The sequence below is a fragment of the Leucoraja erinacea genome, chromosome 34 (assembly GCF_028641065.1).
Source record: "Leucoraja erinacea ecotype New England chromosome 34, Leri_hhj_1, whole genome shotgun sequence".
NCBI classification, from domain to species: Eukaryota; Metazoa; Chordata; class Chondrichthyes; order Rajiformes; family Rajidae; genus Leucoraja; species Leucoraja erinaceus.
This window is the reverse complement of record NC_073410.1, coordinates 2405001-2432500: the sequence shown is the minus strand read 5'-3', so window position 1 is coordinate 2432500 and position 27500 is coordinate 2405001. Positions and strand designations below refer to the sequence as shown.

The following is a 27500-nucleotide window of genomic DNA, read 5'->3' as shown; positions in this document are numbered from 1 at the left end:
TACTCCAGCACTGGCTTCAGGAGCTAATTATGCTTTGGTCAAACTCTGCTCTGCTTCGGGAAAACCTTCTCTGGAGCGCAGAAGGTTAAGGGGGGACTTGATAGAGGTCTTTAAAATGTTGAGAGGGATAGATAGAGTTGATGTGGACAAGCTTTTCCCTTTGAGAATAGGGAAGATTCAAACAAGAGGACATGACTTCAGAATTAAGGGACAGAAGTTTAGGGGTAATATGAGGGGGAACGTCTTTACTCAGAGAGTGGTAGCGGTGTGGAATGAGCTTCCAGTGGAAGTGGTGGAGGCAGGTTCATTGGTATCATTTAAAAATAAATTGGATAGGCATATGGATGAGAAGGGAATGGGGGGTTATGGTATGAGTGCAGGCAGGTGGGACTAAGGGGGAAAAAAAATTTGTTCGGCACGGACTTGTAGGGCCGAGATGGCCTGTTTCCGTGCTGTAATTGTTATATGGTTATATGGTTAAAAGCTGGGGCCCACCAAAGTGTCGTCACCCAGATTACACTGAGATGCGGCCTCTGCCTTACGATGTCCTAATGCGGATGAGATAATAAGGGGGACAAAAATGCTGGAGAAACTCAGCGGGTGAGGCAGCATCTATGGAGCGAAGGAAATAGGCAACGTTTGCCTATTTCCTTCACTCCATGCAAAGAGTTGAACAATCTCCACTATAGGAAATAGGTAACGTTTCGAGCCGAAACCCTTTGGGTTTCGGCCCGAAACGTTGCCTATTTCCTTCGCTCCATAGATGTTGCTGCACCCACTGAGTTTCTCCAGCACTTTTGTCTACCTTCGATTCTCCAGCATCTGCAGTTCCTTCTTGAACAGATGAGATAATGTTCGTCTCATTAACTCCTAGCATGCTGTTGGTGGTGCCTTCTCTATTATGGTCAAGTGCTTCTGTGGTACTTTGTTGGGATAGACGGCACAATGCTTCCACCAATTAAGGGAAGTCAAGGACTTTCTATGCAAACAAAACACGCAGGAACGAGACAGCACATGTGACCAACTTAGAGGGAAGTTTAGCAGGAACGAGACAGCACATGTGACCAACTTAGAGGGAAGTTTAGCTTGAAGGAAGGTTGGTTTAAACCGAAGATAGACACCAAAAACTGCAGTAACTCAGCGGGACAGGCAGCATCTCTGGAGAAAAGGAATGGGTGATGTTTCGGGTCGAGACCCTTCTTCATATAACCATATAACCATATAACAATTACAGCACGGAAACAGGCCATCTCGGCCCTTCTAGTCCGTGCCGAACACATAATCTCCCCTAGTCCCATCTACCTGCGCTCAGACCATAACCCTCCATTCCCTTCCCATCCATATAACTATCCAATTTATTTTTAAATGATAAAAATGAACCTGCCTCCACCACCTTCACTGGAAGCTCATTCCACACAGCTACCACTCTCTGAGTAAAGAAGTTCCCCCTCATGTTACCCCTAAACTTCAGTCCCTTAATTCTCAAGTCATGTCCCCTTGTTTGAATCTTCCCTACTCTCAAGTGGGAAAAGCTTTTCCACGTCAACTCTGTCTATCCCTCTCATAATTTTAAAAACCTCTATCAAGTCCCCCCTTAACCTTCTGCGCTCCAAAGAATAAAGCCCTAACTTGTTCAACCTTTCTCTGTAACGACTTGATAAATTGTAATTTCAGACTTGATAAATTGTAATTTCTTTACATGGCTGAGTTATTCCAGCTTTTTGTGTCCATCTTCGGAGAGTTTAGTTTAGAAACACAGCATGGAAACAGGCCCTTCGACCCACCGAGTCCAGACTGACCAACGATCACCTGTACACTAGTTCTGCCCTACACACTCTCAGGCCAGCAGGGAGCCAGGGGTTGTGGGGAGAAGGCTGGAGAATGGGGTTAGGAGGGAGAGATAGACGGAATGGCGGAGTAGACTTGATGGGCCGAATGGCCTAATTCTACTCCTATCTCTACTGAGCTTATGCAATTACAAACATACAGGTTTGTAGGTTAATTGGCTTCTGTAAATTGCCCCTAGTGTGTTGGAGAGAACTGGTGTACGAATAATTGTTGGTGATTGCATGGACTTGATGGGCCAAAGGGCCTGTTTCCGCACTGTCTATCTGAACCAAGCTCAACTGGAGACCCAAAGACCAAGACCGATTAGGACAAGGGTGTCCAGTGACACTGGCCTTGTCTGCTGGTACTGGTATCAATGCTTGCTTGCCCTCTGTACAAGTCCGTCAGTGCAGAGAGTGCCTCTAAAGATTGATGCTTGCACCCTTTCAGTGGCCACCCCAAAGCAGGATGTGTTGATGATAAACCTACCGAAGGCGGCCTGCCAAGAGAAAAGGAGCGAGCATTCAGGCAGACTTGGCGACGAGCCCAGGCCGTCTGCATTGCAAACCTTCCACTCTCTCCGCGCCGCTGAGAGGCAAGCCAAGAAAGGCTTGTCAGCTCCAAGCACAGAGATAGCCGGGACAAGGGGGAAAGATGTGAGGAATCTGTAGAGAATACATCTGGCGGCCTGCTTGCCCCTTCTGCAGTCTGCCTTCTCCCGCCTCGCGCCTGTCTCCTGCAGTCGGGAGATCGCTGTGTCTGGAGTTGACCGCTGCTGTTCTCTCTTTGCTTCAGGTTGTCAGCAGAGTAGCAGCTCAGCAAGGCTTTGACCTGGACCTTGGTTACCGGCTGCTGGCTGTGTGTGCAGCAAACAGGGACAAGTTTACACCAAAGTCCGCAGGTAGGAAGCAGGGTTTTGTTTTCTCTTGTCATGTCCCCTCCTCTCTCCCTCCCCCCCCCCCCCCCCCCCCCCCCCCCCCCCCCCCCCCCCCCTCAAACCCCTCAAACCACAGAAAACTCGTTTGACTGAAAATGCAAATTCTGTTTTTTGTAAAATGACTACATCTTATTTCAAACAAGGACGTTACCTTAAGTCTTGTGCTGTGTGTGTGTGTGTGGAATAACCCAATCTCCATGTATCCAGTGACCCTGAGCCTGTTGGGCCTCGGATGACATTTCACCACTCAGGCTTTCAAAGACCAAAATACTTCAGCTAAAGAAAACAAAAATGCTCGCTAGTGTCAGTGGTTGAATTGGCTGTTTTTGTTGAGTGGAACAGGATATTGTGTGTGTCTGCTGTGAGACTGAGAATCCATGCAGAGGCAGATTCGTAAAGAGGTGGTTGCGTTGAGGCCTGTTATTTACCTTGGCTCACAGTCATCGGGGCGACCTCCTCGTTTGTGATGCTTGGAACGGCCCCAGTTGGGAAAGTGCAATTATGCTTGGTCATGCTGAGTGTGTGCTGGCACCAATATTGTGTAACCCTGTCACTGCAGGCTGGAGATGTGGCTGGGGATATGGGGAGAAGGCAGGAGAGATGGGGTTAGGAGAGAGGCACAGATCAGCCATGATTGAATGGCAGAGTAGACTTGATGGGCCAAATTGTTGGGGAAGTCCAGAACAAGGGGTCGCACAGTTTAAGGATAAGGGGGAAATCTTTTAGGACCGAGATGAGAAAAACATGTGGCCCTTGTGGCTAAAGGTATCAGGGGGTATGGAGAGAACGTTGCCTATTTCCTTCGCTCCATAGATGCTGCTGCACCCGCTGCGTTTCTCCAGCATTTCTCCAGCATTTTTGTCTACATTCGATTTTCCAGCATCTGCAGTTCCTTCTTAAACACATATATTCCAGTCCAAGGGGTCACACAGTTTAAGGATAAGGGGGAAATCTTTTAGGACCGAGATGAGGAAAACATTTTTCACGCAGTGAGTGGTGAATCTGTGGAATTCTTTGCCACAGAAGGTAGTTAAGGCCACAGTTCATTGGCTATATTTAAGAGGGAGTTAGATGTGGCCCTTGTGGCTAAAGGGATCAGGGGGTATGGAGAGAAGGCAGGGATGGGATACTGAGATGGATGATCAGCCATGATCATATTGAATGGCGGTGCAGGCTCGAAGGGCCAAATGGCCTCTACTCCTGCACCTAATTTCTATGTTTCTAAATGACCTAATTCTGCTCCATTCACTTCTGCGGCTGCCCTTTGTAAAGGCATCAGGATGGATCTAGTGGCTCATCCCAGACAGATATCCCTGTTCGATATCACCCTGTCTGGGTGGGATGAAAAACAAAGGATTCTGAAAATATTCGGTAGATTAGGCAGCTTGTGTACTGAGGGAAAGAGTTAAAATGTCACTGATTAATACAGCGGAGAAATAGACCCTTTTCGAACCAATTCATCCAAGATGCTCCTCGAAGCAGGGCCATTTGCCAGCATTTGGCACATATCCCTGTAAACCTTCTCTCCCCTTGTACCTGCCTCTGCTGCCACCTCTGGTAGCTTGTTCCATGTGGCCCATCTGTGTGGAAACGCCTGCCCATCAGCTCCCCACCCTGAGATCAGTAACACATTCTGAAGAAGGGTCTCGACCCGAAACGCCCGTCACCCTTTGCTTCTCTCCAGAGATGCTGCCCGTCCCGCTGAATTACTCCAGCATTTTGTGTCTATCTTCGGTGTAAACCAGCATCTGCAGTTCCTTCCTACACAAGGTTTAGAGGGAATTGGGCCAAACACACGAGCCAAGATGGGGAATGTTGGTTAGCATGGGCGAGTTGGGCTGAATGGCCTGTTTCCGTGCTGGGGACACGATGTCTGCTTGATCAACCCCCTTGTGATGGAGATGTCAAGCAGTGTGACAGAAATAAATACGAACACTGAGGAATTATTAAAATCAAAACAGGTCTATCAGGGCGGCACAGTGGTGGTCTCTCTGTGACAATAGACATAGACATATAAAATAGGTGTAGGAGTAGACCATTCGGCCCTTCGAGCCTGCACCGCCATTCAATATGATCATGGCTGATCATCCAACTCAGTATCCCATACCTGCCTTCTCTCCATACCCCCTGATCCCCTTAGCCACAAGGGCCACATCTAACTCCCTCTTAAATATAGCCAATGAACTGTGTGGCCTCAACTACCTTCTGTGGCAGAGAATTCCACAGATTCACCACTCTCTGTGTGAAAAATGTTTTCCTCATCTCGGTCCTAAAAGAGTTCCCTCTTATCCTTAAACTGTGTGGCCCCTTGTCCTGGACTTCCCCAACATCGGGAACAATCTTCCTGCATTCTAGACAATAGACAATAGGTGCAGGAGCAGGCCATTTGGCCCTTCAAGCCAGCACTGCCATTCAATGTGATCATGGCTGATCATCCCCAATCAGTGCCCCGTTCCTGCCTTCTCCCCCTATCCCCTGACTCCACTATTTTTAAGAGCCCCATCTAGCCCTCTCTTGAAAGCATCCAGAGAACCGGCCTCCACCGCCCTCTGAGGCACAGACTCGCCACTCTCTGTGAGAAAGAGTGTTTCCTCGTCTCCCTTCTAAATGGCTTACTCCTTATTCTTAACCACGTGGGTTTTCTCTGGGTGCTCCGGTTTCCTCCCACACCCCAAAGACGTGCAGGTTTGTAGGTTAATTAGCTTCGGTGAAGATTGTAAATTGTTCCCAATGTGTAAGACAATGCTGGTATGCGGGATGATCGCTGGTTAGCACGGACTCGTCGGGCCGAAGGGCCTGTTATCACACTGCATCTCTCAAAGTGCAACCATAGAGAACCATCTGATTTTTATCAACGTTGATTATGTTACTTGTGAAGTCTTTGAATTCTTTAACATGCCTGATTTTTGTCTAATGTGTTAGAAAGTGCGAGCTCATTGCTTCGCTATGTTGAGTGCATTCAAAGGTCTGGCACATGTTATGGATTCTTGTTTAGGATCCCAGGGTTGGATTGCCAGCAGGACATTGATGAAATGGAGCTGTTGCATTCAATAATCAAGTTGGTATTTCATGGTGTAACATTTGCAGAAATAATCAGCAGTTAATCATAGCTGAGTTACTCCAGCATTTTGTGTTTATCTTCGGTGTAAACCAGCATCTGCAGTTCCTTCCTGTACAAGGTTTAGAGGGATATGGGCAGATGGGACAAGCCAAGATGGGGCATGTTGGTTGGCATGGGCAAGTTGGGCTGAAGGGCCTGTTCCCGTGCTGGGGTCATGATGTATGCTCGATGGCCTCCCTTGTGATGCAAGATAGCGGAGTCAGGGGATATGGGGAGAAGGCAGGAACGGGGTACTGATTGGGGATGACCAGCCATGATCACATTGAATGGCGGTGCTGGCTCGAAGGGCCGAATGGCCTACTCCTGCACCTACTGTCTATTGTCGATTGTCTATTAACTGCCAATGGATTATCAGTGGCCACTTTACTCAACGGTTTATGGTCAGTTGTTGGATCATGTGGTCACCATGGGGCCTCCTCAAGGATAGACACAAATTGCTGGAGTAACTCAGCGGGACAGGCAGTATCTCCAGTTAGAAGGAATGGGTTACATTTTAGTTCGAGACTGAGAGTCGGGGGGAGGGGAAGCGAGAGATATTGAAGGGTAAGGTGTGAAAACAAAAGATCAAAGGGGACGAAGGTCAAGGAAAATGTAGAATCACTCATTAGTAGACAAAAGTTCTGGAGAAACTCAGCGGGTGCAGCAGCATCTGAGGAGCGAAGGAAATAGGCAACGTTTCGGGCCCTTTTGTCTACCTTCGATTTTCCAGCATCTGCAGTTCCTTCTTAAACATTAGAATCACTCATTGTTAGCTAGGGTAAGGTGACAATGAGGCATGCACTGTAAAATGTAACTACGGGGACAGTCAGACTGGTCAGAGAATAAAGATAGGGGAGGGATGGAGAGAGGGAGAAAGCAAGGGTTACTTGAAGTTGGAAATTAATATTCATACCGCTGCAGTGCAAGCTGCCCAAGAGGTTCCCTTCCATATCTCTTCTCTCCCTCTCCCCTGACTCTCAGTCTGAAGAAGGGTCTCGACCCGAAACGTCACCCACTCCTTCTATCCAGAGATGCTGCCTGTCCCGCTGAGTTACTCCAGCATTTTGTGTGAGATCATCGGTATAAAGCAGCATCTGCAGTTCCTTCCCCAGGGATGATGTTCCTGCCAGAAACAAGGAACTGCAGACGCTGGTTAATGCACAAAAGGGCACAAAGTGCTGGAGTAACTCAGCAAGTCAAGGACAAAGGACATTTATTGTCACGTACACACATTGGTGAAGAGAAACTTTTTTAAAGTTGCCATTTGCAGCACTCCAATCAAAATACAACACAACATTAAAGAATTTAACATAGAACATAAAAACATCGTCCCACAATGGTTCCCACTGTGAGGGAAGGCAGGAAAGTCCAGTCCTATTCCCTGTTCACTCATGGTTGGGCCTATTGAGATGTTGGAGTCGGCGATCTCAGCAATCCGGAGCTTACTGCTCGGTGACCCGTATAAGGCATCGCCCGCTCCGCGATGGTGCTTGAGCACTGTCCCGCCGCTGAAGCTGAGGTTCTGGCCGGTACCGGCAGGAAACGCCGCTCCAGTCCCGCTGGTAGGCCGCGAGGAACGGGCGAAGATGCGGCTTGGAGGAAAGCCGCATCTCCGACCAGGTAGGAACTGAGAAATACAGTTTCCCCCTTCTCTCCCCCCCCCACATAAAAAGACTAGAGCTCTAAAACAAAACCTTTCAAAACACTAAAAATTAAAAAAAGGGTGAAAGGGTGAAAGGACAAACAGCTGCAGGCAGGGCAGCCATACTCGACAGGGCCCCCATATCAGGCAGCATCCCTGGAGAACATAGACGTCTCAACCTGCAACGTCACCTATCCATGTTCCCAACAGGTGCTGCCTGACCTGCTGAGTTACTCCAGCACTTTGCGATGTTCTTGTTTCTTGAGTTGGGGAGGGTGCAGAAGGTTGAGGGGGGGCTAACATTGAAATCTACCGGATAATGTAAGGTCCTAGATAGAGTGGAGGTGGGAATGATGTTTCCAGTAATGGGTGGGCCTAGAACAAGGGGCCACAGCCTCAGAATAAAAGGACATGCCTTCAAAATGGAGGAATTTCTTTAGCCAGAGGGAGGTGCGTCTGTGGAATCCATTGCCACAGATGGCTGTGGAGGCCAAGACTTTGGGTATTTTTATAACAGAGATTGATTGGTTCATGATTAGAAAGGGGGCAAAAGGTTACGGGGAGAAGACAGGAGAAGAGGATTGAGAGAGGAAAAATACATCAGCCATGATTGAATGGCAGAGATGACTCGATGGGCTGAATGGCCTAATTCTACTCCTCTGTCTTATGGTTATGATCATATTGTCTGGAGAAATGTCACAATAGATAATGGGTGCAGGAGTAGAGGCCATTTGGCCCTTCGAGCCAGCACCGCCATTCAATGTGATCATGGCTGATCATCCCCAATCAGTACCCCATTCCTGCCTTCTCCCCATATCCCCTGACTCCGCTATCTTTAAGAGCCCTATCCAGCTCTCTCTCGAAAGTAAACAGGGAACCGGCCTCCACCGCCCTCTGAGGCAGAGAATTCCACAGACTCACAACCTATCCATGTTCTCCAGAAATGCTGCCTGTCCCGCTGAGATACTCCAGCAGATTGTGTCTATCTTTGGTATAAACCAGCATCTGCAAATTCCTTTCTACACATCTACCCTGGCAAGTCCCTTTGGGATCTAACATGTGATGCTGGCTCTAAGGGCCGAATGGCCTACTCTTGCACCTATTTTCTATGGATTGTATTTTCTATCTTTGAACAAGGTCACCCCTTATTCTTCTAAACTCCAATGAATGCAGGCAAAAACAATGTACACCATAGACAATAGACAACAGGTGCAGGAGGAGGCCATTCGGCCCTTCGAGCCAGCACCGCCATTCAATGTGATCATGGCTGATCATCCCCAATCAGTACCCCATTCCTGCCTTCTCCCCATATCCCCTGACTCCGCTATCTTTAAGAGCCCTATCTAGCTCTCTCTCGAAAGCATCCAGAGAACCGGCCTCCACCGCCCTCTGAGACAGAGAATTCCACAGACTCACCACTCTCTGTGAGAAAAAGTGTTTCCTCATCTCCGTTCTAAATGGCTTACTCCTTATTCTTAAACTGTGTGGCCCCTGGTTCTGGACTCCCCCAACATCGGGAACATGTTTCCTGCCTCTAACGTGTCCAAGCCCTTAAAAATCTTACTGTATATGTTTCAATAAGATATCCTCTCATCCTTCTAAACTCCAGAGTGTACTAGCCCAGCTGCTCCATTCTCTCAGCATGTAGTATTTCTTTAGAGGGAAAACCCTCTCATGCCAGGAATTGATCTGGGGAATCTGCCTCCAATGTTACTAGATCTACTTTTTAGGCTTGTTGGCTTTGAACGATATCCATTGTTTGATTCCAGTGACTGCACTCACATGCAAAGCAGTGTTTGATCTGCCTCCGATCATCTCAGTGACAGCGTGGTGAATGTCCTCTCCAGATCCGGGTCAAAAGCTGCCCATGTCATTCCTCCTTTGACCAGGAATGCCAAAAACATCACGAGCCGACCACGTCTGCCAACGTTTCAGGGCAAGGAAACCTTTGGAAGAAAATTCAATTGTGAAGCCCTGCGGGCGACCTCGAGAATGTGTTTGATCTTGATACAGATCCTTCCCAGTTCTGGCCTCAGTGAATTTCATATGTTAATAAGCCATAGGAGCAGAATTAGGCCATTCGGCCCATCAAGTCTTCTCCGCCATTCAATCATGGCTGATCTGTCTCTCCCTCCTAACCCCATTCTCCAGCCTTCTCCCCATAAACCCCTAACACCCACACTAAACAAGAAACTATCTATCTCTGCCTTAAAAATATCCATTGACTTGGCCTCCACACCCTTCTATGGCAATGATTTCCACAGATTCACCACCCTCTGATTAAAGAAACTCTTCCTCATCTCCTTCCTAAAGGAACGTCCTTTAATTCTGAGGCTGTGGCCTCTGGTCCTAGACTCTCCCACTAGTTGAAGCATCCTCTCCACATCCACTCTGTCCAAGCCTTTCACTGTTCTACCCAGTGGTGTTGCTGGTCCCTGCAGTCGTTCCTGACCCACCTGGTCATCCATCACACCGAGAGAATGCTGGCGTCTTCGTGGCCAGGGTTCTCCAAGGACAAGGTCCACCATGGTCTCCCGATCTACATACAGAGATGCTACCCATGCCTACCGGGTCATTACTGCCCAGCGCTGGTGAGATTCTGAACCTCACCAAATAGTGAATGGCCCGGATGGAGTGGCTGTGTAGAGGATGCTTCCACTAGTGGTGGGATCTAGGACCAGAGGGCACAGCCTCAGAATTAATGGACGTTCCTTTAGAATGGAGATGAGGAGGAAATTCTGTCGGCAGTGGGTGGAATTCATTGCCACAGACAGCTGTAAAGGCCAAGTCATTGGGTATTTTTAAAGTAGAGATAGATAGATTCTTGATTAGTACCGGTGTCAGGGGTTATGGAGAGAAGGCAAGGGAATGGGGTTGATTGGGAAAGATACATCAGCCATGATTGAATGGTGGAATAGACGTGATGGGCCGAATGGCCTAGTTTTGCTCCTATGTCTTATGAACGTATGAGAGATGTCTGTGGTCAACTAACGCCCTTGCTCATTCCACCTTTAGTGGATCCACAGCAGTGAATGTGCCCTCAATTGTCCATGACTCAGAGTGAGGTAAGGTGGAACTTGTGTGAATTGGTGATCGATGGCTGGCAGGGATACAGTGGGTCATTGGGCCTGTTCCCGTGTCGTATCTTTCAATCAATTCAATTGATCATTCAGCACATTCGGCAACCAATGTCAGCACCAAACACAATGCCAAGTTAAACTCCTCTCCCCTGCCCAGCATGTGACCCATTCCCCCATTCCCTGCAATTCCATGTACCTATCCAAAGCCTCTTCATTGCCCCTATGGTATCTGCCCACACCACCAGCCCTGGCAGTATACTCCAGGCACCCACACCCCTCTAGTTAACAAAACCTGCTCCACACGACTCCATACACTGCTCTGCTGTTGTACACGGTGAATTAACAGCATGGCAGCAAGCCATGAAGCCCATTTAGACATAGACATAGACATAGAAAATAGGTGCAGGAGGAGGCCATTCGGCCCTTCGAGCCAGCACCGCCATTCATTGTAATCATGGCTGATCGTCCCCAATCAATAAAATTGAATAACCCGTGCCTGCCTTCTCCCCATATCCCTTGACTCCACTAGCCCCTAGAGCTTTATCGAACTCTCTATCTAACATTTAACTAGCACTGGTGGTTCAGCTTCCATTCATTAAATCTCACCCCATCCCTTGGTGTTCCAATCCACAGGCTTGAACAACCGAACCATCTTTTCACCAGCTCAAGAGCAATCCTGACCTCCCATCAGTCTGAAGAAGGGTCTCGACCCGAAACGTCACCTATTCCCTCGCTCCATAGATGCTGCCTCACCCGCTGAGTTTCTCCAGTATTTTTGTCCGCCTCCCATCTAACATCAGTCTGTGGAATTCTCTGCCTCAGAGGGCGGTGGAGGCCGGTTCTCTGGAGACTTTCAAGAGAGAGCTAGATAGGGCTCTTAAAATTAGCGGAGTCAGGGGATATGGAGAGAAGGCAGGAACGGGATACTGATTGGGGATGATCAGCCATGATCACATTGAATGGCGGTGCTGACTCAAAGGGCCAAATGGCCTACTCCTGCACCTATTGTCTATTGTCTATTGGATCGGACAGGTTTGGAGGGATATGGGCCAAATACAGGCAGGTGGGACTGGTGTAGATGAGACATGTTGGCCAGTGTGTGCAAGTTGAGCTGAAGGGACTGTTTCCACGCATTGCCTCCTCCAGTGAATGGAGCTGTGGCCCGCACTGGGACTGGGCTCTGAATCTGACACTGCAATCAATTCCAAGCCAGAAGGCACTCAGCACGAACAGACGACAGCTTAACCTGAGAGCCCTGGTCCTCATTAAACCCACTGTTGCTGCAGGATGTCAGTACTACACTAAACCCATGGCCTGAGCTTGCTGCCTGTAACAAGCCATGCTGATCCTGTGTCACACTCATCGTTCAGGGAATAAGATCGATTAGTACAGGAAGGAACTGCAGAGGCTGGTTTAAACAAAAGATAGACACAAAATGCTGGAGTAACCCAGCAGGACAGGCAGCATCTCTGGAGAGAAGGAATGGGTGATGTTTCAGGTCGAGACCAAATTTTAAGACAGGCAACAAGATTGTTTTGGAATGATTGACATTTCGGGCCGAGACCCTTCCTCAGGGTGACCTGAAAGACACACACACATGTATATATACAGTACACACACACACACACACACACACACACACACACACACACACACACACACACACACACACACACACACACATGTATATATATACACACACACATGCGTATATATACACACACACACACACATATATATATACACATATATATACACACACACACACATGTATATATATACACACACACATGCGTATATATACACACACACACATGTATATATACATATATACACACACACACACACACGTATATATACAGTATATATACACACACACACACATGTACATACACAGTATATATACACACACACACAGAGATATACATATATATACACACACACACACACATGTATATATATATACACACACATACATACACACACACACACATACACACATATATATACACACACATATATATATACACACATATATACACACACACACACATATATATATACACACACATACACACACACACACATGTATATATACATATATATACACACATACACACACACACACATACGTATATATACACACACACACATATATACATATATATATACACACACACACACACACGTATATATACACACACACACACACATACACATACACACACACACACACACACATACAGTATATACACACACACACACATACACACACACACACACACACATACACACACAAATGTATATATATAGTACATACACATACACGTACACACATACGCACATGTATGTATATAGTACATACACACACACATAACACACACACATGTATATATACAGTATATACACACACGCACACACACATACACACACAAATGTATGTATATAGTACATACACACACACATAAACACACACATGTATATATACAGTATATACACACATGCACACATATGTACACATAAAAAACAAAACAATAATATTCTCTATATTTTGAAGCTTATTTGAGTTTGTAGTGTTTAATAGCCTGATGGCTGTAGGGAAGAAGCTGTTCCTCAACCTGATGTTACAGTTTTCAGGCTCCTGTACCTTCTGCCTGAACCTGGGAGGGTGAAATGAAGTGAGTCTACAGGATCAGCCATTATCTTGCAGTGAGGCACGGCTGGTGAGGCCCAGCCTTGGGTCTGGTGTAGCTGCTGCTACGAGTGCAGGACAAAAGGGAGCTGAAACAGTTAATGGGATTCCTGTAATCATTCAGGCAAAGCGTGAGCTCGCGCTGCCAAGAATGTTCCTTGTATTTTCAAGCCCCTTGTCTTTGCCTGGGGCCGGGATGGGGCATTTGGGAGAGGAGGAGGCCCGACATATGGTTTTGGTATAAAGGGGAACAGGCGCTGGCCACAAGCAGAGCTCAGTGTTCAGGCAGGTCGGGGGCCCAGGGGGGGTGGGGGTTGCCTGGTGATGGTGAGGGTGTGCAGTTGCCGCGGAGACTGCCAGACCAATCATGCTGCAACGACTATGGCAATGAGCCGTCTTCCAGAACAGATGGTAAGCATAGCGTTTGTGATACCATCACTGTGACTCAGAGTGGCGGAGTAACTCAGCGGCTAAGGCAGCATCTCTGGATTACGTGGATAGGTGGCATTTCAGGTTGGGGACCTTCCAGAAATAGTGCCTGACACATTGAGTTACTCCAGCACATTGTGGCCTTTTGTGTAAACTAGAATCCTTATTTTCATTCTGTGATACTGTAACTACCATCGGATAGACTCGGCTTGTACTCGCTAGAATTTAGAAGATTGAGGGGGGATCTTATAGAAACTTACAATATTCTTAAGGGGTTGGACAGGCTAGATGCAGGAAGATTATTCCCGATGTTGAGGAAGTCCAGAACAAGGGGTCACACACAGTTTAAGGATAAGGGGGAAGTCTTTTAGGACCGAGATGAGAATTTTTTTTTTTTTACACAGAGAGTGGCGAATCTGTGGAATTCTCTGCCACAGAAGGTAGTTGAGGCCACACAGTTCATTGGCTATATTTAAGAGGGAGTTAGATGTGGCCCTTGTGGCTAAAGGGATCAGGGGGTATGGAGAGAAGGCAGGTATGGGATACTGAGTTGGATGATCAGCCATGATCATATCGAATGGCGGTGCAGGCTCGAAGGGCCGAATGGCCTACTTCTGCACCTATTTTCTATGTTTCTATCAAGGGTCTGAAGAAGGGTCTCGACCCGAAACGTCACCCATTCCTTCTCTCCAGAGATGCTGCCTGTCCCGCTGAGTTACTCCAGCTGTTTGTGTCTGTCTTCGGTTTAAACCAGCATCTGCAGTTCCTCTCTGCACATCCTGTCACTTGCGTTTAGTTTAACATTTAGTTGTGTTTCTTATTGTTACGTGTACTGAGGTACAGTGAAAAGCTTCTTGCTGCGTTCTATCCAGTCAACGAAAAGACCATATAAGATTGCAGTCACAATATACAGATACAGGGTAAGGGGATTTATATTATCGCAAGTTAAAGTCAAATAAAGTCTGATTAAAGATAGTTTTAAGATTGCAATGAGGTCGTTGGTGAGGGGCGGTCCAGGATCACTCTAGCTGGTGATGGGACGGTTCAGTTGTCTGATAACAACTGGGACGAAACTGTCCCTGAATCCGGAGGTGTGCGTCTTCACACTTCTGTACCTCTTGCCCGATGGGAGAGGGGAGAGGAGGGAGTGACCAGGGTGAGACTGGTCCTTGATGATGCTGCTGGCCTTGCCGAGGCAGCGTGAGGTGCAGATGGAGTCAGTGGAAGGGAGGTTGGTTTGCGTGATGGTCTGGGCTGCGTCCGGGATTCTCTGCGATTTCCTGCGATCTTGGCTGGAGCTGTTCCCAAACCGTGCCGTGATGCGTCTCGATAAAATGCTTTCCGCAGCGCATGTGTGGAAGTTGCTGAGAGTCTGCAAGCGCAGTTAGCGGATAAGTTGGGCGTAGATTTGTCAACAGATGTGGAGATACTCAAAAAGCTGGAGTAATTGGCGAGTTCAGACTGAAGAAGACTCTTCACCCAACAACATCATAGAAACATAGAAATTAAGTGCAGGAGTAGGCCATTCGGCCCTTCGAGCCTGCACCGCCATTCAATATGATCATGGCTGATCATCCAACTCAGTATCCCGTACCTGCCTTCTCTCCATACCCCCTGATCCCCTTAGCCACAAGGGCCAATCACCTACTTTTCTCCAGAGATGTTGCCTGACCCACTGAGTTACTCCAACTTTTTGTGTCTTATCTTCAGCGTTAAAACCATCATCTGCAGTTCCTTAGTTCTCAGTGCCCAAATATGGTTGGTTAGACTGCAAAGGAACACATGGAGGTTGCTACTCTTAATGTCAAGCATCATGAGTAATAAAGAAATCAAGTACTAGAGGTCATAGGATTAAGATGAGAGGGGATTTTTTTTAATGTAGGTATCTGAGGGGCAACATTTTCACACAGAGGGTGGCGGGTTTATGGAACGAGCAGCCAGCAGACTGAAGAAGGGTCTCGACCCAAAACGTCACCTATTCCTTTTCTCCAGAGATGCTGCCTGACCCGCTGAGTTACTCCAGCTTTTTGTGTCTATCTTCAATGTAAATAGCAGTTGACACCAAAGAAGGAGGGTCTGAAGAAGGGTCTCGACCCAAAACGTTGCCTGTTCCTTTTCTCCAGAGATGCTGCCTGACCCGCTGAGTTACTCCAGCACTTTGTGTCTACCTTCGATTTAAACCAGCATCTGCAGTTCTTTCTTACACAAGAGTTCCTTCCTACATCTCTGTCACGTTACTTCCCACCTTGTATTTGACGATCGATGGCCCAACTGGCCTTCTAGTCTGGGGCGTGTGTGCGCATGGCCCATGGAACTGTTGACCGCGTTCTTTAAGGAGCAGAGTCAGGACACTGTCACACCTCCCTGGGCTATGCTCAAAACCTGTGCAGGATCTCAGAGCTTGTTAGTTGAGAGCCTTCTTCAGTCTGCCTGATCTGGCAGCTCGTTCCATAGACCCACCATGTATTCAAGAGAGAGTTAGACAATAGACAATAGGTGCAGGAGTAGGCCATTTGGCCCTTCTAGCCAGCACCACCATTCAATGTGATCATGACTGATCATCCCCAATCAGTACCCCGTTCCTGCCTTCTCCCCATATCCCCTGACTCTGCTATTTTTAAGAGCCCTATCTAGCTCTCTCTTGAAAGCATCCAGAGAACCTGCCTCCACCGCCCTCTGAGGTAGAGAATTCCACAGACTCACCGCTCTCTGTGAGAAAAAGTGTTTCCTCGTCTCCGTTCTAAATGGCTTACTCATTATTCTTAAACTGTGTGGCCCCTGGTTCTGGACTCCCCCAACATGTTTCCTGCCTCTAGTGTGTCCAAGCCCTTAACAATCTTATATGTTTCAATGCGATCCCCTCTCATCCTTCTAAACTCCAGAGTGTACAAGTTAGGTTTAGCTCTTAGGGCTAACGGGATCAAAGGATATGGGGAGAAAGCAGGAACGGGGTACTGGTTTTGGATGATCAGCCATGATCATATTGAATGGGCAGTACTGGCTCGAAGGGCCGAATGGCCTACTCCTGCACCTATTTTCTAAGATGATCTCCAGAGGCCCTCTGCTGGCCTTTATCCCAATCAGACGTCTGCAACAGGCCTTGCTAATCATGCTCTGCTCTTTCGACTCTTGCTTGGGGCAGATCCATACGCTCTGATCCTGCTTCCAAATTTCCTTCTCAAAACCTTCCCTCCCTGGCCCAGCCTTGGCTGTGCTTCCACTGCATGGCTGGGGTATCACATTCTGCTAGCTAATTGTTGTTGCAAAGCAGTTTGCAACGCCAGAGACTTGGCGCAAACACAAGTTATTGTCGAACGCCAGAGGAATCTCGATATGTTGCTTTAGGATTCGGCCCCGAAAACCAAACCTGATAATTGCAGAGGGGAACTTAGCAACTCACAGACTCCATTAAAAGAAAAAAAAAATGATGTTCTAAAGAGGAAAACCACAGCATTTACATGATGTAAGCCTTTGCTGCCTGCACCATTTCCTGTTAGGGGCTGAGTTCCATTCAGTAGATTTCACAGACAACAGATTTATCTGTGGGAACCGGTTGAACTGTGACAGGTTTGCATATGATCTTTCTTTCCTTACTTGATACAGCAGAAGTGAATTTTAAATGTAAGCAGTTATTTCAGCTTCGGAAGCTCTTAAAAGTTTTCTTTTTTTTAAATGGGGAGTGGTTTTTAGCCTGTGAGAGTTTGGCTGGTAACCCAGTGCCTTTGTGTTACTCAGGGCACTGTGTATCTGACATTGGTGTGGTGGGGTTCCAGGGTTTGGCAAGCCAAACCACGAGGCTTGTGCCAAAATTGAAAGCTGTTTATTAAAAGCTGCTTTCAAACTCACTGTCAATTTTTTAATCTATGCTCAGTACGATCTTAATGTTTAAATATGTGTTGGATTTTTGTTATTTCCAATGACTGTCACAAATTGGCAAGGAAATGATTATACATTTGGGCCCCCATATCTGAGGAAGGATGTGCTGCTGCCTTTGCAGAGAGTCCAGAGGAGGTTTACAAGAATGATCCCAGGGAATGAGTGGGTTAATATTCGTCTGATGAGCGTTTGTCGGCACTGGGCCTGTACTCGCTGGAGTTTAGAAGGAATGAGAGGGGGGACCTCATTGAAACTTACCGAAGAGTGAAAGACATGGATGGAGTGGATGTGGAGAGGATGTTTCCACTGGTGGGAGAGTCTACGATCAGAGGACGCAGCTTCGGAATAAAAGGATGTTACTTTAGAAAGGAGATGAGGAGAAATTTCTGTAGTCAGAGGGTGGTGAATCTGTGGAATTCATTGTGGATAGCAAGTAATTGGGTATTTCTAAAGCAGGTGGCAGTGGTAGAGTTGCTGCCTTACAGCGCCAGAGATCCTGGTTCGATCCTAACTACAGGTGATGTCTGTGCAGAGTCTATTTTTTAAGAAAGAACTGCAGATGCTGGAAATATCAAAGGTAGACAAAAATGCTGGAGAAACTCAGTGGGTGAGGCAGCATCTATGGAGTGAAGGAATAGGCGACGTTTCGGATCGAGACTAAGGGGTCTCCATAGATGCTGCCTCGCCCGCTGAGTTTCTCCAGCATTTCCGCACGGAGTTTGTATGTTCTATCCATGACCGCGTGGGTTTTCTCCGGCTGCCGTCGTTCCTTCCCACACTCCAAAGATGTACATGTTTACGGTTAACTTGGCTTCGGTAACAATTGTGAATTGTCCCTTCCGTGTTGGATAGTGCTGTGTATGGGGATCACTGGCCGGCACAGACTCGGTGGGCTGAAGGGCCTGTTTCCGTGCTGTATCTCTCACATAAACTAAACTAAAGAAATTAACCAGGTTACTGATTAGTGCGGATACACAAAAATGCTGGAGAAACTCAGCGGGTGAGGCAGCATCTATGGAGCGAAGGAAATAGGCAACGTTTGCCTATTTCCTTCACTCCATGCAAAGAGTTGAACAATCTCCACTATAGGAAATAGGTAACGTTTCGAGCCGAAACCCTTTGGGTTTCGGCCCGAAACGTTGCCTATTTCCTTCGCTCCATAGATGCTGCTGCACCCGCTGAGTTTCTCCAGCATTTTTGTGTACCTTCGATTCTCCATCATCTGCAGTTCCTTCTTAAATACTGATTAGTGCGGGTGTCAAAGGTTACAGGGAGAAGGCAGGAGAATGGGGTTGTGTGGGAAAGATAGACCAGCTCCGATTGACTGGTGGAGTAGACTCGATGGGCCGAATGGCCTAATTCTACTGCTATAACTTGTCTTGCATCAGCCCTGTCCACACGGGACACTTTGAATTTACTGGGTGTTACATTCATTTGCAAAGTCCTGTGAGAGTGACCCCAACCACCTTCCACTTTCAGTTTCTACAACCACCTCTGCTGTTCAGCTCTCAATTACTCCACCCACCCCTGCCCCTGCTGTCCTCAAGCAGCTTTCTAGCCTCCAGAATGATAGAACACAGGGGCAAGCTTAAGGATAAAGGGGAAATCCCCTCACGCAGAGAGTCCCATCCCTGGAACCCTCTGCCAGAGGGTAGTTGAGGCCCCTTCCTGGCTATATTTAACAGGGAGTTAGATGTGGCCCTTTGCAGGGGATCTCTACGGGATACTGAGTTTGATCGCATGATCATATGAATGGCGGTGCAGGCTCGAACGAATGGCCTCTACTCCTGCACCTAATTTCATGTTTCTATGTTTCTATCAGTCAGTTACGAACATCCCAGGAATGAGGAGGTTAACATGTGATAGAAACATAGCAACACAGACAATAGGTGCAGGCGTAGAGGCCATTCGGCCCTTCGGAGCCAGCACCGCCATTCAATATGATCATGGCTTATCAGCAAAAATCAGTGCCCCGTTCCTGCTTTCTCCCCATATCTTGCCGCAGAAGGCAGTGGATATTTTTAAAGCAGAGATAGATAGATTTTTGATTAGTACGGGTGTCAGAGGTTTGTCTAATTGGAGATAGATACAAAATGCTGGAGTAACTCAGCGGGACAGGCAGTATATCTGGAGGACAGGGGTAGGAATAGGTGACATTTCTGAGCGTGGGGCTGTACATGGCTGGGACCAGGGAGGACATGTTTGCTGTTTGTCTGATCACAACCACACACCTGCGTGGGGATGGCCTTTATTTTATTAACGTTTGATCATTTGAGAAAGCAGCCGTGACTTGGGTAAAATGGGGACCTGAACACCACTGGGTTTACCCACTGAAACACAGTGAGAATAATTATATCGGCTTTTAATAGAGCGCTGCAAGCACATCCCTGGGCTGAGCAGTGGTACATTATTCTCGGAAACTCTGCAATTCAAACCCTTCCTTCGTTGCTCTTCCTGGGTTTGTCTTAGTGCTTGAATTCTTGACGGCTGGAGAGATGATAATGATGGCATTTATATGGTGGTGAGGGAGGAGAGAGGATTCAGTTTAGTTTAGAGATACGGAGCGGGAACAGGCCTTTCGGCCCACCGAGTCCGCGCCGACCAGCGATCCCCGCACACTATCCCACACACACTGGGGACAATTTACATTTTAATACCAAGCCAATTAACCTGCAAACCTGCACGTCTTTGGAGCGAGTGGGAGGAAACTGAAAATCTCTGAGAAAACCCACGCAGGTCACGGGGAGAACGTGCAAACTCCGTACAGACAGCACCCGTGGTCAGGATCGAACCCGGGTCCCCGGAGCTGTGAGGCAGCAACTCTACCACTGCGCCACCGTGCCGTCCTTATGAATTTGGGGGGTGGGGGTGTGGAGAGAGATGATGGGGTGGTGTGGAACGAGAGAGGATAATTTACCTTAAACTGCTTTCTCCTGAAGGAACCTTTTAGCCACAAGGGCCACGTCTAACTCCCTCTTAAATATAGCCAATGAACTGTGGCCTCAACTACCTTCTGTGGCAGAGAATTCCACAGATTCACCACTCTCTGTGTGTGAAAAATGTTTTTCTCATCTCGGTCCTAAAGGATTTCCCCCTTATCCTTAAACTGTGACCCCTTGTTCTGGACTTCCCCAACATCGGGAACAATCTTTTGTGTCCTTTTGTCCATTTGTAGATTGGAGTTTAGTTGATGGTTGTTGGGAAGAAGTTGATACTGAACCTGGAGATCGCAGCTTGCAGAGTCCTGCACCATCTTCCCAATGGCAAGAGTGAAATGGGAGTGTGGCCAGGGTGTTGTGGGTCCTTCTGTGGCGATTCTGACTGCATCTCCCGGGGATGGAGCGGGAACACTGCTTGAGTGGCAAGGCAACTTTGTGTAGCTGAATGACCGCTTCCCACTTATTCATTGCTCACAATGCAAATATTGTAAGAACATGCACAGTCTGTGCTGTGTGCTGGAACACAGCTCCAGGCACCACTGCAAGCACTCATGACACATCGGGAGAGCGATGGAACAAATCACAACGTTTCGCCAAAAACAATTGTCACATCTTGTCATTGGTCCTTCAGTATTTTGTTCCACAAGCAGAACAAACGTCTGTGACCATAATTGTCGGCATGTTGCTTCATGGTGAAGGGCCTGTTAATAAGGCATGAGATAATTCGAGAGTTCTCCTGAGTTTTTCCCCTGATCCGAACTCGGAGAATGTCCGTAGCAGTTCGTGGATGTCCCGTAGGTACTCGGGAAATCCGGTAAACTCGTGACTTTTTTCATCCCTGTAAAAAATGCCCACGAGTAAAAAAAATACTTGTGATGAGAAAAATGGTTACTTTTTACTCGTACGAGCCGCTATGAGACATCCACGAAATCCTACGGACATTCTCCGAGTTCGAATCAGGGGAAAACTCGGGAGAACTTGTAAATTACCTCGTACAGTGGGACAGGGGCTTGAGGCTGCGATGGGGAAGCTTTGAGCAGCAAGGAGAATCTACAGGAAGCTGGAAAGCAGACAAGTATCTGCATGGTCAAAAAGGGATGTCCCATCTTAATCCCACTTCCCAGAGGATCACAGGTCTGGTTTAACACAGCTGCACAGGCAGCATTTCTGGAGAGAAGGAGTGGGTGACGTTTGCGTTGAGAACCATCTTCAGACCCCACCCGAAACGTCACCCATTCCTTCTCTCCAGAGATGCTGCCCGTCCCGCTGAGTTACTCCAGCGTTCTGTGTCTACCATCTGTTGAGACTCCCAGCCATTTCTGCCGTTCCGTGTACATGCTCTCTATTTCTGAAGTTGGCTCTGTCACTGTGGGGAGGAGAGATTTGCTTCCTGATGAAACACAAGGGGAGGACAAAAATAACATCTCATTTTGGAGACTCGAAAACAGAATATAATATCAAGAGAGGATGCGGTCTTCACCACTGTGTCCTCTCTCCTGCCCAATCTGATGCCCATGTGTGAAGTGGGCAGTTTGCCACTGACCAGTATAACCACGTATTGATGAATTGCACAACGCTGACCTTCCACTCCAAGCCGCACCACTGTACCCGTGCATCTACTAGAAGATTACCTCCTCCCACAGTCCAACCCTTCCACACCACAAAGCCATCTCAGGTCCAAGCTGAGATAAAAACTGCTGAAGGTAGACAAAAGTGCTGGAGAAACTCAGCGGGTGCAGCAGCATCTATGGAGCGAAAGAAATAGGCAACGTTTCGGGCTGAAACCCTTCTTCAGACGGGGGAGAAGGGAGGAGAAAGGAAGAGGAGGAGCTGAGGGAGAGGGGAGAAGGGGAGACTGCTGACATCTTTGCACTGATCTTCCATCCTCAGCCAGTGTTGTGCCTGAGAGACAAAGGTGTCAGGCTAATAATTCCCATATCAAGCAGATGAAACCTAGCTTCTCATGCAGGGAGTCTGTGCCCACATCCCCCCCATGGTCCCAGAAATAGTTGCAGTCTACAATGTTGCTAATGCCTTATTTAGTTCTAAACTGGGTGATTTTCTTTTTCTATCTTTACACTCAACATCCTTGTGCCAACGTGCTTAAGAATGCATCCATCTAGGGAGTATCGGACGGACTCTGCAGCTATTCCTGTTTTTGCCTTATTATTAGATTAGTTTAGATTCCCCTGTCTCCAACCCACTGCCCGGGGAAGGATAGGGAAGCCAAGCTTGTAGTAGCCATGCAAGGAATGGGTAGCTAGGTGGTTGACCAACCAAGGAATGTGTAGTTAGACACAAAAAACTGGAATAACTCAACAGGTCAGGCAGCATCTCTGGAGAGAAGGAATGGATGATGTTTCAGGTCGAGACCCGAATAAGCCACCCATTCTTTCGCTCCAGAGATGCTCACAGTCCCGCTGAGTTGCTCCAGTTTTTTGTGTCTATTTTTGGTTAAAACCAGAATCTGCAGTTCCCTCCAACACAAGGAATGGGTAGTTAGGGGGTGACCAAGCAGTGAGTGGGTGGGTAGACCCGGAGACACAGGCCAAAGACACACTCCAAAGATCACAGTTGTTGATGTTAGTGTTGAACAGTGTTCAGAAGCTGATAGTTGCTGGGAAGAAGCTCCTCTTTAACCTGATAGTCAAGGGTTTTCAGACTCCTGTACCTTCTTCCCAACGATAGAAGTGAATTGAGAGTGTGGCCAGGACGGTGTGGATCTTTGAAGATATCGAGTCAAGTCAAGTTTATTAGTCACATACCCATACGAGATGTGCAGTGAAATGAAAAGTGGCAATGCCCGCGGACTTTGTGCAAAAAGACAAACACACAAACAACCAAACAAACTACAAACAGAATCACATATTATTTTACATATTAAATATCGTGGGCGGAAGGAAAAAGGGAAAAAAAACAACAATTTTTTTAAATGTCTGCCTTTGTAATAGAGAGCCTGCTACAGATCCCTTCGATAGAGGGGAGGTCAGTACCTGTGATGGACCGGACAGAGTCTACCACTCCCTGGGGTCTCCTCCATTCCTGGGAGTTCAAGTTGCTGAGCCAGTCAGTGACGCGACCAACCTGTATGCTGACTGCCATACACCTGTAGAAATCCGTGTCAAATCTAATGGTGACCGTGACACATTTTTACGCATTTCCCCCAAAATTGTGACGTGCATGATAACATGAAGTGTCAGGTTGACAAATTCCATCTTGGGTATTAAACCCAAGACCCGAAACGTCACCTGTTCCTTCGCTCCATAGATGCTGCCTCACCTGCTGAGTTTCTCCAGCATTTTTGTCTACCCTAAGGTAGGATGGTTCTGTTGCCTGATAACAGCTGGGAAGAAACTGTCCCTGAATCTGGAGGAGTGTGTATTGCAACTACAGCTTGTCCAGTGGAAGTTGGTGACCGAAGATCCTACAGCGAGCAAGATCGCCCACTCGACGAAAGATACGTAGTACGGTCATGGGCAGATTCGTGGGCAATTTCCGGCCCCATTTCCGTAACCGGCTTCCGTCTCCGCACCAAAGATCCCGTAGGATAACTAATGCGGAGACGGAAGCCGGTTACGGGAACATCCTCGTAAAAATAAAAGTTATTTGGGAAAAATCTTCTCATTTTCAGAATTTTAATTTATTAACACAAACTGTTCTCCCGCAACGTTGATTACACTGCGGGTCGGGTCGGGTTACTGAAATGGATGAAAAAAAGGCCCACATTCCGTTCCGTTGCGTACTACACATCAGCCCATTTAACAGGAGTGGTCTATCTTGCTCCGCTATAGGTTCTTTGGTTGAGATCGGTTAACATCTAGTTGTGAACATTTCGTGGTGCATCTAATCAACTGGAGAAAGACGACAACCAAAGATCCTATAGCTAGAGGATCTTTGAGGACAACGACACCCATTATTAACAGCTCAAACTAAAAACAGGTTACAGGGCAAACAAATCAGCATTTCAACTAAGCATTTCAAAGAGGCTTCTTGGTGTGTTCAAAGAGCCTGGAGCGTTTGGGTGTGTCCCTTGAGTGCAGGGTGTAGTCTGTTTGAAAGGAGGGAGTACACCCAACTGATTAAGTCATTCTGGTCTCTTGTTCACCTCATCTTGAAGAAGAGTCCAGACCCAAAACTTTGTCTGGCCATTTCCTTCCACAGATGCTGCCTGACCCGTTGAGTTCTTCCAGCTATTTATCTTTTGCAATGGTTCCGTCTTTTTCAGAAGTTTATTAATAATAATAATAACAATCTTATTTATATAGCACATTTTCTGGTCAACTTGCATTGACCCCAAAGTGCTTCACATAATTACATTACATTACACACAGGCAAAGGTGGGTGAAGTGTCTTGCCCCAAGGACACAACGACAGTATGCACTCCAAGCGGGATTCGAACCGGCTACCTTCCGGTCACCAGCCGAACACTTAGCCCATTGTGCCATCTGTTGTCCCTTATTGGCTTGTCTTACTTTTCCAGTTGGCACTCCAGTCTCCTTTAGTGTATTGTCATGTGTTCTGAGGTACGGTGTCCCATGTAGGAAACCTGAACGGAAACCTCTGGAGACTTTGCGACCCACCCAAGGTTTCCGTGCGGTTCCCGGAGGTTGCAGGGGGTTGCCGGAGGTTGCAGGTAGTGGAAGCAGGTAGGGAGACTGACAAAAACCTCCGGGAAACGCACGGAAACCTTGGGTGGGGCGCAAAGTCTCCAGAGGTTTCCGTTCAGGTTTCCTAAGTGGGACAGGGACATTAAAGGGCCTGTCCCACTTTCCCGAGTCCTCTGCCAAAAAAAAATCAAGATTTTTGTGATCTACGAACTCCTCCTCCCGACTATCTTTTTACTCGTGGACTTTGTTGACATGCTGGAAAAAACGTCCCGACTTACCTGATGCCACGAGTACCTACGGCTAGCATAACGAGCCGCTACGATATATCTACGGACCCCTACGGACCCGCTACGAACATTCTCCGAGTTTGAATCAAGGGGAAAACTCGGGAGAATTTGTGAGTAACTCGGGAAAGTGGAACAGGCCCTTTAAGCTTTTGTTCAGCATCATACCTGCATTTTCTACTTCAAAGAACAGTGAGCTACAGAAAATACGTTCCTAATCACAGATAGACACAAAATGCTGGAGTAACTCAGCGAGACAGGCAGCGTCTCTGGAGAGAAGGAATGGGTGACGTTTTGGGGCTCGTCTGTCTGTCTGCCTGTCCCGTTACTCCAGCTTTTGGTGTCTATCTTTGATTTAAACCTGCACCTGCAGTTCCATCCTACACATTCCTAATCATACCGGTCTTTAAGACGAATTGTTATTTAACAGTACAAAGCAGGTGGTATTGTAGAATGGTGAAGATGGTCATCAAAAATTACAGCAGGTCAACAAAAATGCTGGAGAAACTCAGCGGGTGAGGCAGCATCTATGGAGCGAAGGAATATTCCTTTTCTCCAGAGATGCTGCCTCACCTCCTGCGTTTCTCCAGCATTTTTGTCTACCTTCGATTTTTCCAGCATCAGCAGTTCCTTCTTAAACATTACAGCAGGATCTTCAGCAGTTGGGCAAGTGGGCTGAAGAATGGTTTGTGGAGTTTAATGCAGATAAGTATGAAGCATTGCATTTTGGAACGTCAAACCAGGGCAGGACCTTCACGGTGAATGGTGGGACCCTCGGAGTTGTTGATGAGCAGAAAGATCTAGGAGTACAGGTACATATTCCCGTGAAAATGTCACCATAGGCAGAGAGGAAGGCAAAGAATAGTTTTGGTGCATTGGCCGTCATCAGTCAGGCCAAATGATGAAAGATTTGCAAAAAGGTATGATAACGCCTTTTAGGCTTGAGGTGACACAGCAAAAAATTGATCTTCCACCCGTCATGATAACGGTCGTCTGTGCCAGCAGTGAATGGTTTAGAATGCTCAAATGTTCGATACAAATGGTACCCTGTATCATTGTATTTTGCATATCTTTCATTCACTTGTTCTATGTAACTCTCAACGTCACCATATCCCTTTCCCGTGACTCTCGGTCTGAAGAAGGGACTCGGACACCCATTCCCATTCTCCAGGGATACAGCCCGATCCGCTGAGTTACTCCAGCTTTTTGTGTCTGCCCTGTGCTGGATGCAAATGAATGCAAATCAACTGCGGGTCCCTGCGTGACGTAGGGTTGCATGGACTAATAGCTGTCAGCTTGGTAACGTAACAGTTCTTCAGCCAGTAAGGAGTTCAGGGGTGGGACTTAGTTAAAACCATTCACTCAAAATGACGGCAATCCAGAGTTGATTCAACCTCACCACCGTAGGTTGATATCTGAATGAACCTTAATTTGTACAAGGCTCCCACCTCTAGTTCATTAAAGGCCCCTTTATATTATACATATTGTCTCCTGACAGATAAGGGTCCTTTGTCAGTCCGCATGGCTCATTTTCCCCCAAGCGTCAGGTCTTTCTCCATAGTCTAATCAAAAAAAAACCCCATGATGTAATATTCCTCCCGTCTCGTATTTCAAAACAGCGCCACATTCTCGGAGTTAAACAATAGGGGACAATGTAGGCATGCAAACATATCATTGCACTTCACATCTGTCGGCGACTTCGACCTCGCTCCCAGCCGAGCTACTTTAAAGCCCAGCAAACCGTACAGTGTAAACCAGCATCTGCAGTTCCTTCCTACACAAACTGTAATCCACCTAAACCTACCTGATCTCCCGGTTGCTAAACACTTTAACTCTCCCTCCCATCCCCACACTGACCTTTCTGTCCTGGGCCTCCTCCACTGTCAGAGTGAGGCCCACCGCACAAATTGGAGGAGCAGCGCCTCATATTTTGCCCAGGGCAGCTTACACCCCAACGGTATGAACATTGACTTCTCCAACTCCAAGTAACCCTTGCTTTCCCTCTCTCTGTATGTGACAAATAAACTTGACTTGACTTGACTTCTCTCCATCCCTCCCCCATCTAAAGTTCTTCAGCCAGTCTGATT

General features: G+C 47.3%; 1 protein-coding gene across 8 annotated transcripts in view; it reads left to right on the top strand.

The window, feature by feature from the left end:
• Positions 1-27500, top strand: part of zmiz1a (zinc finger, MIZ-type containing 1a) — a 277790-nt gene that overhangs the window by 173231 nt on the left and 77059 nt on the right. For 7 of the 8 annotated variants that reach the window (XM_055661643.1, XM_055661641.1, XM_055661647.1 and 4 more), the window contains one exon: positions 2623-2728. In XM_055661643.1, coding sequence (XP_055517618.1) covers positions 2623-2728 — 106 coding nt within the window. Of the gene's footprint in view, positions 1-2622; positions 2729-14842; positions 17275-27500 lie in introns of those variants that run through there. The other variant, XM_055661650.1, reaches the window with a different exon arrangement.